The 16,534-nt window shown below is 39.5% G+C and overlaps 1 protein-coding gene across 7 annotated transcripts in view; it reads right to left on the bottom strand.

Annotated features, from left to right (window-relative positions):
- Window positions 1-1,545: 1,545 nt before the first annotated feature.
- Window positions 1,546-16,534, bottom strand: part of TAB2 (TGF-beta activated kinase 1 (MAP3K7) binding protein 2) — an 82,251-nt gene continuing 67,262 nt past the window's right edge. For all 7 annotated transcript variants that reach the window (XM_055135205.1, XM_055135206.1, XM_055135204.1 and 4 more), the window contains 4 exons: window positions 9,998-10,158; window positions 9,733-9,826; window positions 8,533-8,613; window positions 1,546-3,573 (listed from right to left, as the gene is read on the bottom strand). In XM_055135205.1, the coding sequence (XP_054991180.1) occupies window positions 3,431-3,573; window positions 8,533-8,613; window positions 9,733-9,826; window positions 9,998-10,158 (479 nt within the window). In that variant the 3' untranslated portion in view covers window positions 1,546-3,430. The remainder of the gene's footprint in view (window positions 3,574-8,532; window positions 8,614-9,732; window positions 9,827-9,997; window positions 10,159-16,534) is intronic.

Raw genomic sequence — 16,534 nt, 5'->3', positions numbered from 1 at the left:
ATTCCTGAGTGCAGAACCAGGAGTAACCCCTGATCATTGCTGGGTAAGACCCAAAAAGAAAAAAAAAAGACCATACTAGCTCTCTGACCCCCAAATTATAAAACACCGGGACATTTTTCCCTGAGTACTTTGTGTTTCTAGAGCGAGCAGATACCATTGGGCTACACTAGCACACGACAGGGACAAATGGGGATGTTCCTGGCGCATCAAAGAGCAATCAAAGATCAATAGGATGACAAGTGACAGGTGACTTTTTTTCTATAATGATAATGGACAGAGGGAAGTTTGCTGCTTGTTTCTCTGAATTCATCTAGGGATATCAAGGTTGATCAGAATTCGTCATTTCAACCCTGTAATTTTTTTTTCTGAGTACCTTTGGGTGTGGCCCCTCAAAAGGGATTAAACCAGGGGTCTCAATTTCAACTGCCCATTTCTTTCTTTTTTGGGGGCCCCCACAAGGTGATGCTTAGGGTTCCTCCCAACCCTGTCCTCAGGAGTTACTCCTGACAGTGCCCGGGGAACCATAAGGGATGCTGGGGATTGAAGCCAGGTTGGCCCGCACAGCAGAGCCTGGCAAGCTCCCCATGGCGTATTCGGTATGCCCAAAACAGTTAACAACAAGTTCTTTGTCCCCCTAATGTAGAATACTCATTCTTCTCTAATGCACATGTGACATTCTCCAAGACAGATCCTATGCTGGAACATACCTCCACAAAGACGATAGAAATTATATCAACTATTTTCTCAAATGTGAGGCACTGAAAACTGAAGTTAACCACAAACAGAAATGGAGAAATAACTCAAACACCGTTGTTTTTCAGGGTCAGAGAGGAAAATCAAAAGATTCCTGGAAATAAATGGGAATGAGGAAGCTGCTTACCAGAACACGTGGGATGCAGCAAAAGCTGTACTGAAAGGAAAATTCATAGCGATGCAAACATGCATGAGGAAGGAAGGGCCCTCAGATAACCTAGCAGCCCAACTTAAGACACTGGAAAATGACCAACAAAAGGAGCCCGAAGCAGGCAGAAGGAAGGAAATAACAGAACTCAAGAACAGAAATTAATGAACTGGAGTGGAAAAAAAACCAAAAAAACCCTGAAAGTTCAATGAAACCAAGAGCTGATTCTTTGAAAAACTAAACGGTATTGCTAAGCCACCAGCGAGCGGGAGCCCTCTCAGCAGACTCCAGCACGGCGCAGAGCAGAGGGCAGGCACTTGGCGACTACTCAGACTGATGAGCTAAGGAATCCGCACCTCAGACAATGGGGCAAAGGGGAAAAAACAAAACACAATAAAACATCAAAATAAATAAAAGGAGAAAGTATTTTTGAAAAACAGAAATCCTCATTTTCTGGCTTTCTATTTAAATGTAGCTTAGGGAAATTTATAAAAAAATAGTAGAAGAAAAGTAGTTGGATGTAACACTGTGAAAAAAATATAAAAGAACAAGTTTCCTCTGATCTCAATTATCTACTATATGAGCTATTAGGATATAAATAATCTCCTGTCCCACAAATTTTAAAATAAGTCACAAAATCCAAATTAGAATATAAGTTTTTTAATTTTTATAAATAACTTATCTGTTACAAAGATAGTTTACCCAGCTAAAATCACAAAACCATCAACTCAAGATATCCAAATTACGTTTTATTAATAAAACAAGTAAAAACTGATTTATCAATCTTCACATAGAACTGCAGATGAAGCTGAAAAACAAGGCCTATTTTTAAAACAAAATGCATCGAATGTAAGGGCTTTGGGTCTAATGTCTAACTAGGATTGTCATATTTCTTCTCATATACAAAATACAAAGCCAGAAGTCAAGGCTTTGATATTCATCTAAATCACCTGTAATAATCCCTGTTTATTTAAAAAATATCCATTTGCAAACATTTACAGTGGGTGACAGTCTACATTCTCTTCCATCTTTTGCTACATGTCAGCACTTCCCTTTGCCCCTTTCTAGGCACTGAGTTTCATAATTTTGTCTTTTAAAAATGCACAAGGTTATTATTTTTCTTGATTTCATTTAGTTATATACATTCCTGATCATCTGAATATTTAATTTTCTTATAAAAATATATCATCAAAATATAGAGATGCTTGAGGTTGCTTCAGTGTTCAAGTTTTCTTGCATTTCTTTTTCCCCCAGCTTTTCTTCAGTTGTCCTAAATATGACTAGCCTCGTTTTATAAACACAAATGATACTGCCACCAAGTCAGGTTTGAGACAGACAGATTGCCCCAACAGTGCAGCATTTAAACTGCTGTCCAAAAAAAGGGCTGCAGGTCCTGCTGCTGTTGCTGGTTTGGAAACTGCACCTTCCCCGCAGTAACCTTTGGTGACAGTTCTGTGGGACAGCAGGCAGACGAGGCAAGCCCGAGCTGCTCTGTCTGCGAGTCACAGCTACCTGATGCTTGAACCTCGCCTGTTGAAAACACTGTTTTCTGTCACCCACTGCTTAAGTCAGTATATAGTGTGACCTATAGACACAGGGCTGGAAATCTCTCTGCAATCTCATGAAGCATCTGTATGTCTTCACATAACCTTGGCACTCATGAGGGCAAAGTACAGAGTAAGTAGATGAAAGTTATTTGTGCATAGTTTCATTAATGCTTCTTTTTTTTTTTTTCATTTTAAGGCATTGCTTCTCGCAGATAAGGCTTAAAAAGGCACATGACCGTGCTTAAATCACTAAAAGGAAAAAGAAAATTAGTTAACAAAAAGACTATTACACTATACATATAGAAATATAAGAAAATAATAAAGAAGAGAAATCACTTAAGCAGACTTGAGAGATCTGTACAGGAGGAAAAGCGCTGGGCTGTTTCACTGCGTGTGTGTACAGACAATGGTGCTGCTCTCCTTGGCTTGAGACCCTAGATGCTGGCTTCACAGAATGGAGACATTTTCAGGGAAGACAAAGACAAGGTCAAGAGTACCACAGACGTGTGACGTTCTTCCCCTACCCATTGGCACTATGCGGCAGCAAACACTTTTTAAATAGTTAAACCTTGTTCCTTTTCTTCATGTTCGTAGTGTTTCACCGAAAGCTTAAAAAAAAAAAAAAGCCATCATTTTATTCCTTCCTCCTGTCAAAATTCAGTAGTGACACGAGGGGAAAAAGGTATTGGGAACACCTCAATAGATGAGTTATCCGCAACGGGTTACTGGTAACACTGTACACGGTCAGGCAGCGGGCAACCGCGTCTCTCAGCAGATTACCTTTCACATGATGAATTTCAACTGCCCAGGACATTAGACTGAGGTAATACTAGCTCTGCGGTTGAAACTTAGCATTAGTACACCACCATCTTGTCACGCCTTCAATCTGACAAAATCCTGTGTAGCAGTGAAACTTTCCCCTTGATGACAGACTAGATGTGGAACTTCAGATGGGCCTTCGAGAAGACAGAGGGCCTCTGGCTCAGAAATGCCTTGGCATCTCACACTGTTCACATCGGATTAAGGCTGGATGGTTCAAGAAAGTACAGGCAGTGCAGTTCCACTGAGCCCCCTCATCATCTTCCGTGTCCTGAGTCTTTGGTGTTTTGATGGCGGACCTTTGATCTGTAAGGAGGAAGCAGAAACATTTTTTGAAGAAAAATTACAGTCATAAATTGTTGTCAACTGGAATACTATTTGTGCCTAACAGCATGGGACATCTTGCCAATGATCACATGAAGCATCTAACTGAAACCAACACACATGCTTGGTCCCCATCAAACGATCAAGCTGGAACTTCTCAGAAACCTAAAGCAATGGGCCCGGAGCGTTAACTCCACGGACTAGAGTGCAGGTGTTCATGAGGAGGCCTGGATTCAAACCCTGGCACTACTCCTAAGCAGCTTCTGAGCCCTGCTGGGTGTGGCCCCAACCCTTCCCCCCACCCCCTCACCCCATCTCTTTAAATGGGAAAGAGCATAATTATCTACAAAAGCAGGAAAAAAGAGATCATCAATTCACAAGGTAACAAAAGCACCTAACTCTGGGACAAGGTATCCCACTACGATATACCACTGACTAATCTTACTACTATTTTAGAAGACAAATTAAAGAGGCTGGAGAGATAGCGCAGAGTGAGGGTAAGGTGCCTCCCTGGCATGCGGCCAACCTGGGTTTGATTCCTGGCATCCCATATGGTCCCTTGAGCACTGCCACGAGTAATTCCTCAGTGCAGAGCCAGGAAAAACTCAAAAATGACAAATTATCATATGTAATAAATAAAAACATAGGAAGCTAATTCTGTAAGCAAACTTAAAAATATTAAATGCTCTCTGGTACTCTGTACCTTTTTAGTAGCATTTTATTTCTTGATCTGTCTCAAAGAACAGCTTATCAGAAAATTTCCAATAGTTACTGGATGAAACTTTTAGCTATTGCTAACTGTTGACACATGCATGAGCAACTTGAGATTATCTACATAGCAATTTCCTTAAATTAAAAAAATAAGTATATAGTTAAGCCTTTATTTAAGTAAAAGAATAAAAATATTTAAGGTCTGGCAATCTTAGTATAGTACATTCACAATACTTTACATTAAGTATAATTAGAAAAAAAATCTGGCTTTTTGTTCGAGTGGGCACCAGTAACGTCTCTCATTGAGAGACTTATCGTTACTGTTTTTGGCATATCCAGTACGCACGGGGAGCCCTCTGCCGTGCGGACTCCATACTCTCGATAGCTTGCTGGGCTCTCTGAGAAGGGCGGAGGAATCAAACACAGATCGGCTGCATGAAAGGTGAAAGCCCAACCACTGTGCTATCGCTCCAGCCCTCCATACTTGGGAAACTTTTAATAGAATAGTTGTTTTAATCGTAAAATCCATCCTACTTATTAGAATTTTAGTCTTAATGTAGACAATAAAAAATATTCCCACTTTTGGTACATTTTCAGTAAAACACTATTCTTTAAATTAAATTTCAAAGCTGTTTTTTAGAAGGGGAAACCATTCCATTTATATTACTACTTCTATTTATTATTAAATGCCAGCATCTTCATTACTTTAGTAACATCTAAAGTAGTTAATAGGGAACTTACAATTTCTAGAAAAGAAAAATCTGCAATGTTTTTCTTATATCTGTACAATTTTATTTGGTACTCGGGGAGTCATATATATATATATATTTTTAATTTTTTGAATTTTATTGAATCACCATGAGATAGTTACAGGCTTTCATGTTTGGGTTACAATCTCACAATGATCAAATATCCATCCCTCCACCTGGGCACATTCCCCACCACCAATATCCCGGGTATACCCCCCTTTCCCACCCTCCCCCTGCCTCCATGGCAGACAATATTCCCCATACTCTCTCTCTACTTTTGGGCATTATAGCTTGCAACACAGACACTGAGAGGTCATCATGTTTGGTCCATTATCTACTTTCGGCATGCATCTCCCATCCCAACTGGTTCCTCCAGCCATCATTCTCTTAGTGATCCCTTCTCTATTCCATCTGCCTTCTCTCCTCCGCTCATGAAGCAGTCTTCCAGCTATGGGGCAATCCTCCTGGCCCTTGTATCTGCTGTCCTTGGGTGTCAGCCTCATGTAATGCTACCCTACACTCCACAAATGAGTGCAGTCCCTCTATGTCTGTCCTTCTTTTTCTGACTCATTTCACTTAGCATGATACTCTCCATGTTTATCCATTTATAAGCAAATTTCATGACTTCATCTCTCCTAACAGCTGCATAGTATTCCATTGTATAGATGTACCAAAGTTTCTTGTTTAACCAGTCATCTGTTTTAGGGCACTCGGGTTGTTTTCATATTTTGGCTATTGTGAACAAGGCTGCAATGAATATATAGGTACAAATGTCGTTTCTACTGTGCTCTTTTGCATCCTTGGGATATATTCCTAGAAGTGGTATTGCGGGGTCATATGGAAGCTCAATTTCTAGTTTTTGAAGGACTGTTCATTTTGTTTTCCTGAAAGGCTGGACCAGCCGGCATTCCCACCAACAGTGAAGGAGCGTCCCTCTTCCCCCACATCCATGCCAGCACTGGTTGCTTTGGTTCTTTTGAATGTGTGCCAGTCTCTGTGGTGTGAGATGATATCTCATTGCTGTTTTGATTTGCATCGGGGAGTCATATTTTTATTAGACCTGATTTCACCAGAATTGATGAAATAGGAAAGGAGACTGCAAAGTACAATTCGTGATTTCCATATTTAATTTTTAGCTGCAGTGTGGGGCTGGAACACGCGCCTTACATGCGGTAAGCCTGGGTTTTGATCCCTTGCATCGCTCGTGCGATGCCTAGAGAACCACTGGGGGTGGCCCCAGTTTAAAACCTGGACCGTGAGGCTGATGAAAGGGGCCTGGGGTGGTGCAGGGGTGAGGCTGTGAGTCTGGTCCCAGCACTGTCCCCAGGGCCGGAGCAGTGTGCAATGTCTGGGGCACTACAGCCAAGTGTGTGCACACACTGCAACCAAAACGTGTGATCCCCAGCAAGCACCCCGGCCAAGTGTGTGCAACCCCTAGCTTCTGAATATCAAAATAGGGGAGGAAAGGGGGAAAAAGAGATCTAAGTAAATCTCTGCAAACTGAAACTAATAGCTCCCCAGGTTTTAGCCTCAGCACAAACACGATCATTTCTCTGAAAGTCACTATGCAAGCTCTATCTTTTGTGAAAAGACTTTCACTATACTTTTGGTGTGAGGATTTAACCTCATAGACATAAATACTCATAGACATAAAGAATATTCTCCGTATCACTGAGTTACAATCCTTGACTCTAAAAAAAGTTTTAAACAATACATCAACACATTTACTTTCTGGTCATCCTGGAAAATTTTTTTTTTTTGGCTTTATGGGTCACACCTGGCAATACACAGGGGTTACTCCTGGTTCTGCACTCAGGAATTCCCCCTGGTGGTGCTCAGAGGACCATATGGGATACTGGGAATCGAACCCAGGTCGGCCACGTGCAAGGCAAACGCCCTACCCGCTGTACTATTGCTCCAGCCCCATCCTGGAAAATTTAAAACAAATATAAAAAGAGAAAACAGTAATCAAATTTCTCAAGTACTTATTCTGCTTCAACAATGATCACAGTCAACCTTATCAACATTCCACCTTCCGCCTACGCCTAAAGATGGGATTATGCTGCAACTGAACAGGAATCTTTCTATAAGAAAATTCTAGGTTTTGAAAGATAGTAAAAATGATTAGGGCAGTTTACTCAGTTGAAAATACTGCCGCTTCGCTCATTTTAATTACGCTTATGTTACACCCAAATAGCACGAGCATCTTAAACACTTGCTTACTTGTCAATTCCCCTACTCTCTTTCACTTCTCTGTAATAACAGTTCATTTTATTTCAGCAAAATGTTTAAAAGCACTTAAAATATACAGCTGTGCCTTATTAAATTATACTTGATGACAGAATAAAGAGTAGGAAAGAACAATATACTGAATCACTGTCACTGTCATCTCATTGTTCACCGATTTGCTTGAGTGGGCATCAGTAATGTCTCTACTGTGAGACTTGTTACTGTTTTTGGCATAAGGAAATGCCACAGGTAGCTTGCCAGGCTCTGCTGTGCGGGCAGGAGACTTTCGGTAGCTTGCTGGGCTCTCAGAGAGGGGTGGAGAAATTGAACCCAGGTTGGCCGCGCGCAAGGCAAAATATACTGAATAAAAACATAAAAATTCTTCAAACGTATCAAAGAATCAAAAGAGTAACATGTTCTTTCTTATTCCCGTTTCTGCATCTATGTTAATGACTAGAGTAAAAAAGTCACAAATATAGTTTCATCTCCAAGTTTGTCTACCATTTAGTCTGTGATAATCAATGATATAAATGATATGTACAATTTTCAAAAACCATTTAATTCTAATTCAAAGGTTTCGATGCTCTAAACAACACAACTGAATAGATACCCGTGAAAAATAAACTTCTCTACTATGTCTGTATTTCTGAACTGGTCTAAATTTTTAAACAAGATTTTAACTCTTTTTTCTTAAGCTTTTTTTTCCCTTTCTTCTTGAGTATATATTGAAACTTAATGATGAATATTTTCCTTTTAATTTTTGGGGCGGGGGTGGGTGGGAAGGGCGTATTGGCCACACTAGGCAGTGTTCAGGAGGCCAGATGTGGTGCTAAAGACCTGGATATTCAAACTATAGTCAGCTGCACGCAAGGCAAGCCCCTTACATCTGGAACTCTCCCCTGCCTCTATACTTATTTTTTTTGTTTTTTGAGCCACACCCAATGGTGCTCTGGGTTTACCCCTTGGTTCTGTGCTCAGGGATTACTGTAGGGTTGACTGTGCTCAAGGCAAGTTCCTTGTCTGTTGTACTACCTTTCTAGTCCTACTTTTAAAGAATTAAGAACATTACATTGTTTTGCATTCCTCTCAATCCCAAGCATGTAAGTGAAAATAGACAAAGTATCTTCTTAATGAATCAACCAAGAATGCCAAACTCTCCAGCATTTTTAGAGTGGAAGGTTTTGCTAAAAATAATATTTAAACTCTTGCTTTTCAAAATATAACAGTGTTCACACTTAATGGTTACACTAACCTTTGGGTTTTGGTGGCACAGGACCTACAAATCCAATATTGTCATAAAAGTTATGAATAGCGCTGGGATTAAAATGTGGTCCTGAAATATATAAAAAGTAAATATATCAATGTTTATAGCTCAAAAATATCCGTTTATTTTTTAAGAAAGCAAGTATTTTGTTTCTAAAAAACATTACAGTATACATAGGAAAAATGCTTTTATTTAATACCTCTAATCTTAAATTGTATGTAAGAAATTCCAAATAGCTAAGATTATACTCAGAACAAAGGTCTAAGCGGTAAATTGGGAAAGAAGTAAAATTAATGCTAGTAAGACAGTAACAGAATTAGAACTAGATCCTTGTGCCAGGAGACAAGTTAAAACAACTCAAAATTTAACAATTTAAAATATAATTGAAAAAACGATCAAAACTGCTCTTAAGTACTAAATAGCTTGGAACTAAGTATAGAAACTTTGCACCGTGTATATGATGATCCAGAGTTTAAACAAAACAAATTTCAAGGATTACAGTTTCTGGACCAGTACTAATTTTCTTTTTCTAAGATTAAATTAAATGATAACATTTTCTATGAGTATTTTAAGAGAAAAAGCTTGCTAAAATTTTAAAAGAAAGCAAATCATTTTTTTCTTTTAATGGATTTTGGCATACATTCCAAAGTGTGATTAAAGACTTTATTTGGTTTTTCCTTCCCTCTCCTGTCTTTTTTGTTTTAAGTGTTTCCACTATTTTCCTAATCCTGGAATCAGGTAATGATAAAATTCCCTTTTAGCCATCTATGGAAACTAAGTATTGTAAACTTTCATTGATTTTTTTTTTCACATAGTAGGCAATTATTTTTCATCACTAATGGTTTAAGTAAAAAAAAAATCAAATGTATACACTACCAATACTTAAAAATCAATATTAACAATACAACCAGACACACTGACTGTTTTCCCCAACACATAGCTATCTCAAAGTTATAACATGTATCAAACTACATTCTTCAACTAAATAATTTCTTAAAAAAACAAACAAACAAAAAACAAGGGACTGAGAAAAAGAAAACTCCAATTTTTTTTTGCATTATATCCAAACTCAAACAAACTCAAATCTGATACAGTAATATAAATGATTTAAAAGATTATTTGTAGTCATAGGAAAATAATTGGAAAACTAATAAAATAAATTTGAACTGAGTATGCACTAAACTTTACCTCGGGCTTGAAAAAGATCAATTTCTTTGGTTAAGCAGTCAATGTCAATCTGGAGTTGTCTATTGCAACTTCTTAACTGTTGCATTTCTTCAAGCTGAAAAATAATGACATGTGAGAAAAATCTACATTGAATTCTTATGCATTAGTTAGGAAGACAAAGCTAAGAATGTATAAAGAAAGAACACTTTTAAGTTTTATGTACATGAAAGTGGCATATTCTCATGTTCAAATAACAGAGGTTACAAGAATTACACACAAGACTTACTGAAGGTATTTGGGATATGGAATTTGATCTCTTTAGACGTCTTCGAGTTAGATTATTTTCCATTTCATTGACCTCAGATTTTAGTTTATCCAGCTTTTTCTTTTGAATCTCAAGTTCTCTTTGAAGTCGTTCCATTCTGGCCTTCTGGTGTACCAAGAGAGCTGCAATACATATCAGTAAACATGAGCACCCACCCACTTCAGTCAATTCACCTTTAAGCAGCCTTTCCAAAACAAAACAGGTTTTCTGTGACAAACAAGAGTTTTCCAAGAATTCCAAAGATAAATTGAAACAAAATACTGTGAGTTTAACTTTTTAAAATTACAAAGACTTTAAAAATTATTTTCATCACTTAAGTAGAAAAGTGTCTCTCAATTAATTTTCCTTAGGGTCTGGACAATCCACTTTAAGGCTGAAGTGAGTTGTGTGTGTGCGCATGTGTGAGATATGCTAAGTAGTGCTGGGGGGGGGGGGGTCCTGACAATTACCCACAGTGATGCTCAGCTAACTGGGGTGGTGGCTCAAAGACAGAGTCAGAAGATGCAGTGCTACTTGTGTCCTATGGTGGTGGGGCCAACCAGGGTGACCCAGATGTGGGGCAATACCTGGCAATGTTCAGGAAGCCATTATTTATGATGCCAAGGATTGCACCCGGATCAGGCATGTTAGGCATAGCATCCTAACAGCTGCTCTGTTTCTTGGTTCCTAACAACAGCATTAACAACTTCAATACAGTCCATTTAAAAAAAACCACCTTTTCATTTATTAATGTTTAAAAATTTTCATTGAATCACCATAAAATACACAGTTACACCCAAAAGGAGAGAGAACAAAAGGGAATGCCCTGCCTCAGAGGCTGGGTGGGGTGGTGGGGGATGGGGTGGGGGTGGTGGGAGGGATACTGGGAACATTGGTGGAAGAGAATGGGCACAGGCGGAGGGACGTAAATGATCACTGTATGAGTGAAATACAAACACTAAAGTTCATAAGTTTGTAACTGTACCTCATGGTGCACCAATAATAAAAAATTAATAAAAAAGATACATACAAAATTGACCTAGTTAATTAACATGCATACTACTATTTAGTTGATTTCTGAAAGGGACAAGTCCTTTTACTCCTGGAAGTCTCACAGGCTTAGACTGTACATAAGGAATTACAACATGAACAGTGTATAAGTACTATAGAAAGGAACGAGGGCAAGGCCATCTTGATACATATTGGAAATATAAAAGATTTATTTTCAGTCCACAGAATGTTAACATCAAACTGTTCAAAGTGAAAACGATGCTTTTTGTAAAATTATTTTACTGTTTTTCTGGGGGGGGGGGAGGTTGAACTTCCCACGTCAGTGTTTGGGGGGATGCGCTGGTCAGTGCTTAGGGTGCTGGGAACTGATCCAGGGCCTGTATCACGAAAAGAATACACTCCTGCCTTCTGACTCATGCTGCAGAAAGGACGACTGAATGACTGGAAACCGTGTGGGAAACAATACAGCTAAAAGATTGGTATATGTTCTAATGGTTCATTATTAGAAGGGTAAGTCAATTTTTAGGATACCGGAATAAATTTACTTCTCCACAAAAGCAGTTTGATATGTTATTGGGAGAAAGCAGGAAGATTTGGAACAGTACAATAAACATCCTCCAAATGGAAAAAAAAAAAAGGAACAGCATTAAGATCAACAAAACAGCTTCATTAACTACACTAAAATGTTTAATGAATCTAAAATAATACAGAGAAAAGGTCATACCATACTTAGCAATGAGCAGGGCATTCAAGTGCCTTAAAGTCCCAACAAAAATCGAACACAGTGTAATTCACAGATGCCTCTTTGCTTCCTTTCCTATTAGAAGAGATCCTTGGGTACACAAGCCATGCTGATTCTGATGCACACCAACATCCAGCTAGCCCTTTCCGATCTCTGAATTAGGTGAATGGAGGTGTTTGGGAGCTCAGGCAGTTTCCAGCTGAAAACTCGCTGCATCTTTCCATATCCCTATCTAACACTCTAAAAAAAAATTTTGGGGGGAGGGGGTTTCTGGGCCACACCCGACACTGCTCGGAGCTTACTCCTGATTCTGCACTCAGGGATCACTCCTGGTAGAGCTTGAAGGACCCCAAACCTGGGAGTCAAACCTGGGTCAGCCATGTGCAAAGTAAGCTCCCTACCCACCTACCTACCTTTTCACTGTGCTATCCTCTAGCTCATATTTGTTTAGTGCATCTTTGATTTTGCTTTTGGGCAACATGTGGCCGTGCTCAGAGCTTACTCCAAGTGCCCAAGCTGCTGTACTATCTCTGGTCCCTGTCAGTTTTTTTTTTTTTTTTTAAATGATCTGAATTGCACTTCTATGCTATTATAAAATATGAGTATTCTGCAGTGGAGTTTATTTGTTCTCCAAAAAGATGAAGACAATGGAGTTATTTAGTTTGTTTTTGGGCCACACCCAGTGCTGCTCAAAGTTTACTTCTGGTTCTAAGTTAAGGAATCAATCCTGGCGGTATTCAGGGGACCCTATCCAGTGCTGAGCTCTGGTCAGTGGAGTTCAGCTCAATGTCTTCCTCACTGTACTACTTTTCTGGTCCTTGAACTGTTCTTATATTTAAGTGGATATCCACCCGAGCCCGCTCCCCCCCAACCCCCGCCGCAACCTAAGAAAGAAATGATGGATGAAGGAAGAAGGAAGAAGTGAAGGGCAAGGCAAAAGAAAACTGGTAGTAATCTTCATGTTTAAACTTCAACCACCTACCATGACTCATTCATTTCAAACTTGTTCAAACCAATGATCAGTCTTATTTAAAAGCAGGATTGAAAAAAAAAAACACTGGAGATTTTCCCCTTTAGAATGGTTTACTCTAAATATACTAAAATATACTAACTTAGTGGTCCTAAAGACTAAATGATGCCTCATTTGAAATTAGGAAAATATAATTTGGTGACATTATTCAATATAACTTACAAAGAAAGGATATAAGAACAGATTTTCTAGGAAACCAGCATAGTCCACAGGTTGAGTGTGTCACAGTTGTCCTTTATACCCAAAGGACAGAGATAAAACCACTATGAAAATTAATATAGCAAGTACTTATCTCTATGTAATTTCAAAATCTAAGAACTATTAGTTATGTTAGCCCGAGGCTGGTGATTTCCTTGAGGTGCTCAGCAAAAGAAATGCACACTGCCATTACACTACCAGGAGCTACACTTTGTTTAATGTGGATTTTTTTTTTTTTTTTAAATTTCAGTGGTTTTGGGTTTTTTTGTCTTTGGGGTTACACCTGGAGTTGCTAAGAAATCACACCCAACAATGCGTGGAGGACCATATCTCCATCCCTTCTATCTTAAGGAGAACTTTTTGGTAACAGGAAAAGCTCAACAGAAAAAGTACGACCAAAAAAATAAAATGACCTATCCAGGAATCAAGAGCCTAAAAGGGGCCCCTCGAACTTAAAGGTTTTCTACCTAATAGCCTGGAAAAAACGGACAAATTCTGTTTAACATGAATAAAGTCAATACAAGAAACAGAAATATATTGAAATATGATATCAGAAATGAAAAGAAATTTAGAAAAGTAGCATAAGTAATATCTAAAAATGAAAAACAGCCACTGAGGGCATGGGGGGACGGAGGCTGGGGCTTAAAGTGTTAGCACCACATACGGTCCTCCAAGCATTGTTGGGTGTGATTTCTGAGCAACTCCAGGTGTGACCCCAAAGCTAAAAATCCAAAAACCACTGAAATAAAAAAAAAACCACATTAAACAGTATATTTGACAGCTTGTAAAGAAATAAACTCAATAAAATGAGTAACGTAAATTTAATTAAAATAAATCCTTTAACTCAAGGACATGGTAAAGAGAAGGGAATTTAGTAGAATTCAAGAGATACATGTGAAAAATTTTCCAAAATTGAGGATGAAAAACGGACTCAGAAATGAAAAAAATTTTATATATACTTTTTGGGGGTATGCACCCTGTGGTGCTAGGGTTTTGCACTCAGGGCCTCTCACCCCTCGCAGGGTTCAGGGAACCATATGGGGTGCTGGGAACTGATCCCAGGTCGGCTGCACGCAAGGCAAGTGCCCTGACTGCTGCACTATCTTCTGGCTCTATAAAATAAATACTATTTTACTAAATAATCAGTTTGTATGAAAAGACATTTTCAAAATAAGTTTAGTGGAATTTACCAATCACCGGTCACTGACACAGGAAATAATAGTTTTGTTTCTGGTAAGAGAGACTAGTAAGAAAGGAGTAAGTAAAATAACACAAGCAAAGCCCTCAGATTAGTAGTTAACTTTCCTAATAGGGATTTAGCAATGGACCTTGACTAGAATGTCAGTCCCTAGACTGGAACGTATGTTGAGATGCATTCACTGAAAAATAAATTAGAATATTCTCTCATGGTTTTTAATATGCTAGAGAGTTATTTGCTAACTTCCTTCCACTTAATTTTTAAAATTAAGAACTTCTCTCTTAGGTTGCAACAGTAGAAGATGGTCTTCAATCATCATCATCATCATCATCATCATCAAATTTCTTGAGTGGTCTCAGTAACATTTCCATTTGTCCAAGCCCTGAGATTTTAGAAGCCTCTCTCTACTCGTCCTTCCAACGATGCTGTAGAGGAGGCTCTTTCAGGGTCAGGGGAATGAGACCCAGCTTGTTACTGGTTTTGGCATATTAATACACCATGGGAACCTTGCTGAGGCCCTTCCATGTGGGCAGGAAACTCCTAGTAGTTTGCCAGGTTCTCCCAGTGGGAGAAGTAGGCTATAAGTCTCCAGGAGCTGGCTGTTAAGTCTCTGGATGTGGGCCGTTGACAGCTCAAGTGCAGTCCCTGGGTGTGACCGCCTAGCTACTGGGAGATGGGAAATCTGGGTGGAGGAGGCCCAGTCCCGATCCGAGCAGCCTTGGAGGTCTCAGCCCCGGGTCCCACACACCTGGGTTCCTCTGCCGGTTCCTTCATGCGTGAGGCTCATCTGAACGTGTGGAGAGGGGCCTTGAGCATGGCTGTGGCTAGGCTCTGGAGGTCTTCGGCCGCTGGGAGCTCTGCTCGGGGAGGGGAGGGAAGCTGGAGCCCATCCCCTCCGAGGAGGCCCCGGGGAAGACAGCCAGGCACTCGGGCAAGAGACTCTCTGTCTTGCCCTGGGTGATAGTACCTGGTGACAGGTCTTCAATAATATGCAAAAATAGATTAAAAAAGAATTTAGGAGAAATGCAAAAATGCAGCCACAGTTGCTGAATTGCTGTGAGAATGTTTTTGAAACTAAAGCAAAATATTGTGAATTCACTTAGACTTTGAGATATTTATTTCCAGTGAAAACAAAATCTGAGAGCAGAGTTATTATGTCTATGTTTCTCTATGTTTCTTAGAAATGACAAAACTAGTTAGTAGACTGGCTGAATTTTTGTGTATCTAGTTCACATTTTATTTGTGGTTTAGGATTTTGAGACATGAATGCAAGAAAGATGAATTACAAAGAAAATAAAGGTGTCAAAATAACCGTAAGAAATTCACTATGAAATTCAGCTGAATTTCTTCTCTCCAGCTGTGGGTTCTGTTTGCATCTTAATCTTCTCTGTACAAAACATTACACAATACTACCAATTAAGGCATCTTTTCAGATTCATTATAAAGATGGGTAATCTGAGGGTTTACGCCATCACTAAATGAAAAGGGGTGGGGTATCGATGGGGGGGGGGCTGTCACCTGAATGATAACAAGAAAAGTTTTAACAAAGGCCGCAATGGTGGAGTGAAGCCAGAGAATTTTACCTCTGTATGGGCAAAGGCTGTGAGTGAGAAAAAAAATCCCCTAGAATGGTTTTTTAATGTTTATTTCTTTGCTTTGGCATGTGAAGAAATTATTCTCTGTTTTGTTTCTGGGCCGTAACTGGTGGTGCTCAGGGCTTACATCTGGCTCTGTACTCAGGATCACTCCTGGCAGGTCTGGGGGGCCATAGGGTGTGCTGGGGACTGAATCCAGTTGGCTGCCTGCAAGGCGAGAACCTTGCCCACTGTGCCTTCACTCCGGACCCAAAGAAGAATCTATTATAAATTATACGAACCACAATAAATTAGGCTCATGCACAATCCAGCAGTATACGCTTACACAGGAAGAGGCATGATTCACTAGTCTTAAGTGGGAAAATCCCCTGCATGCTTATCATTTATTTACATTATAAATTAATGAGGACTTACAAAGCCAAAGCATAAAGAAGCAATTTAAATAAAGATAACTGGCTGAACACTGTGTATTACATTATCTTCTTCCTGAAGCCTCATAAAAATGACTGTTTTTTTGGGTTACGCCTGACTCTGTACTCAGGGATCACTCTTGAGGGACAATACGTGCTGTCTGGAGTCAGAGCCAGGTGGGCCCATGCAAGGCAAGCACCTTCCCCGCAGTACTATTGCTCTAGCTCCTAAGTGACAGTATTGAAATGGCTACAATCCAACAACAATGAAACAGGAAAAAGGCAATTAACAGACAAGAGATTTCAATACATTTCTGAAAGACAAAGTTAATAAA

The sequence above is a fragment of the Sorex araneus genome, chromosome 4 (assembly GCF_027595985.1).
Source record: "Sorex araneus isolate mSorAra2 chromosome 4, mSorAra2.pri, whole genome shotgun sequence".
NCBI lineage: Eukaryota > Metazoa > Chordata > Mammalia > Eulipotyphla > Soricidae > Sorex > Sorex araneus.
Note: the sequence above shows the minus strand (reverse complement) of the source record. Positions and strands in the feature narration are given on the sequence as shown.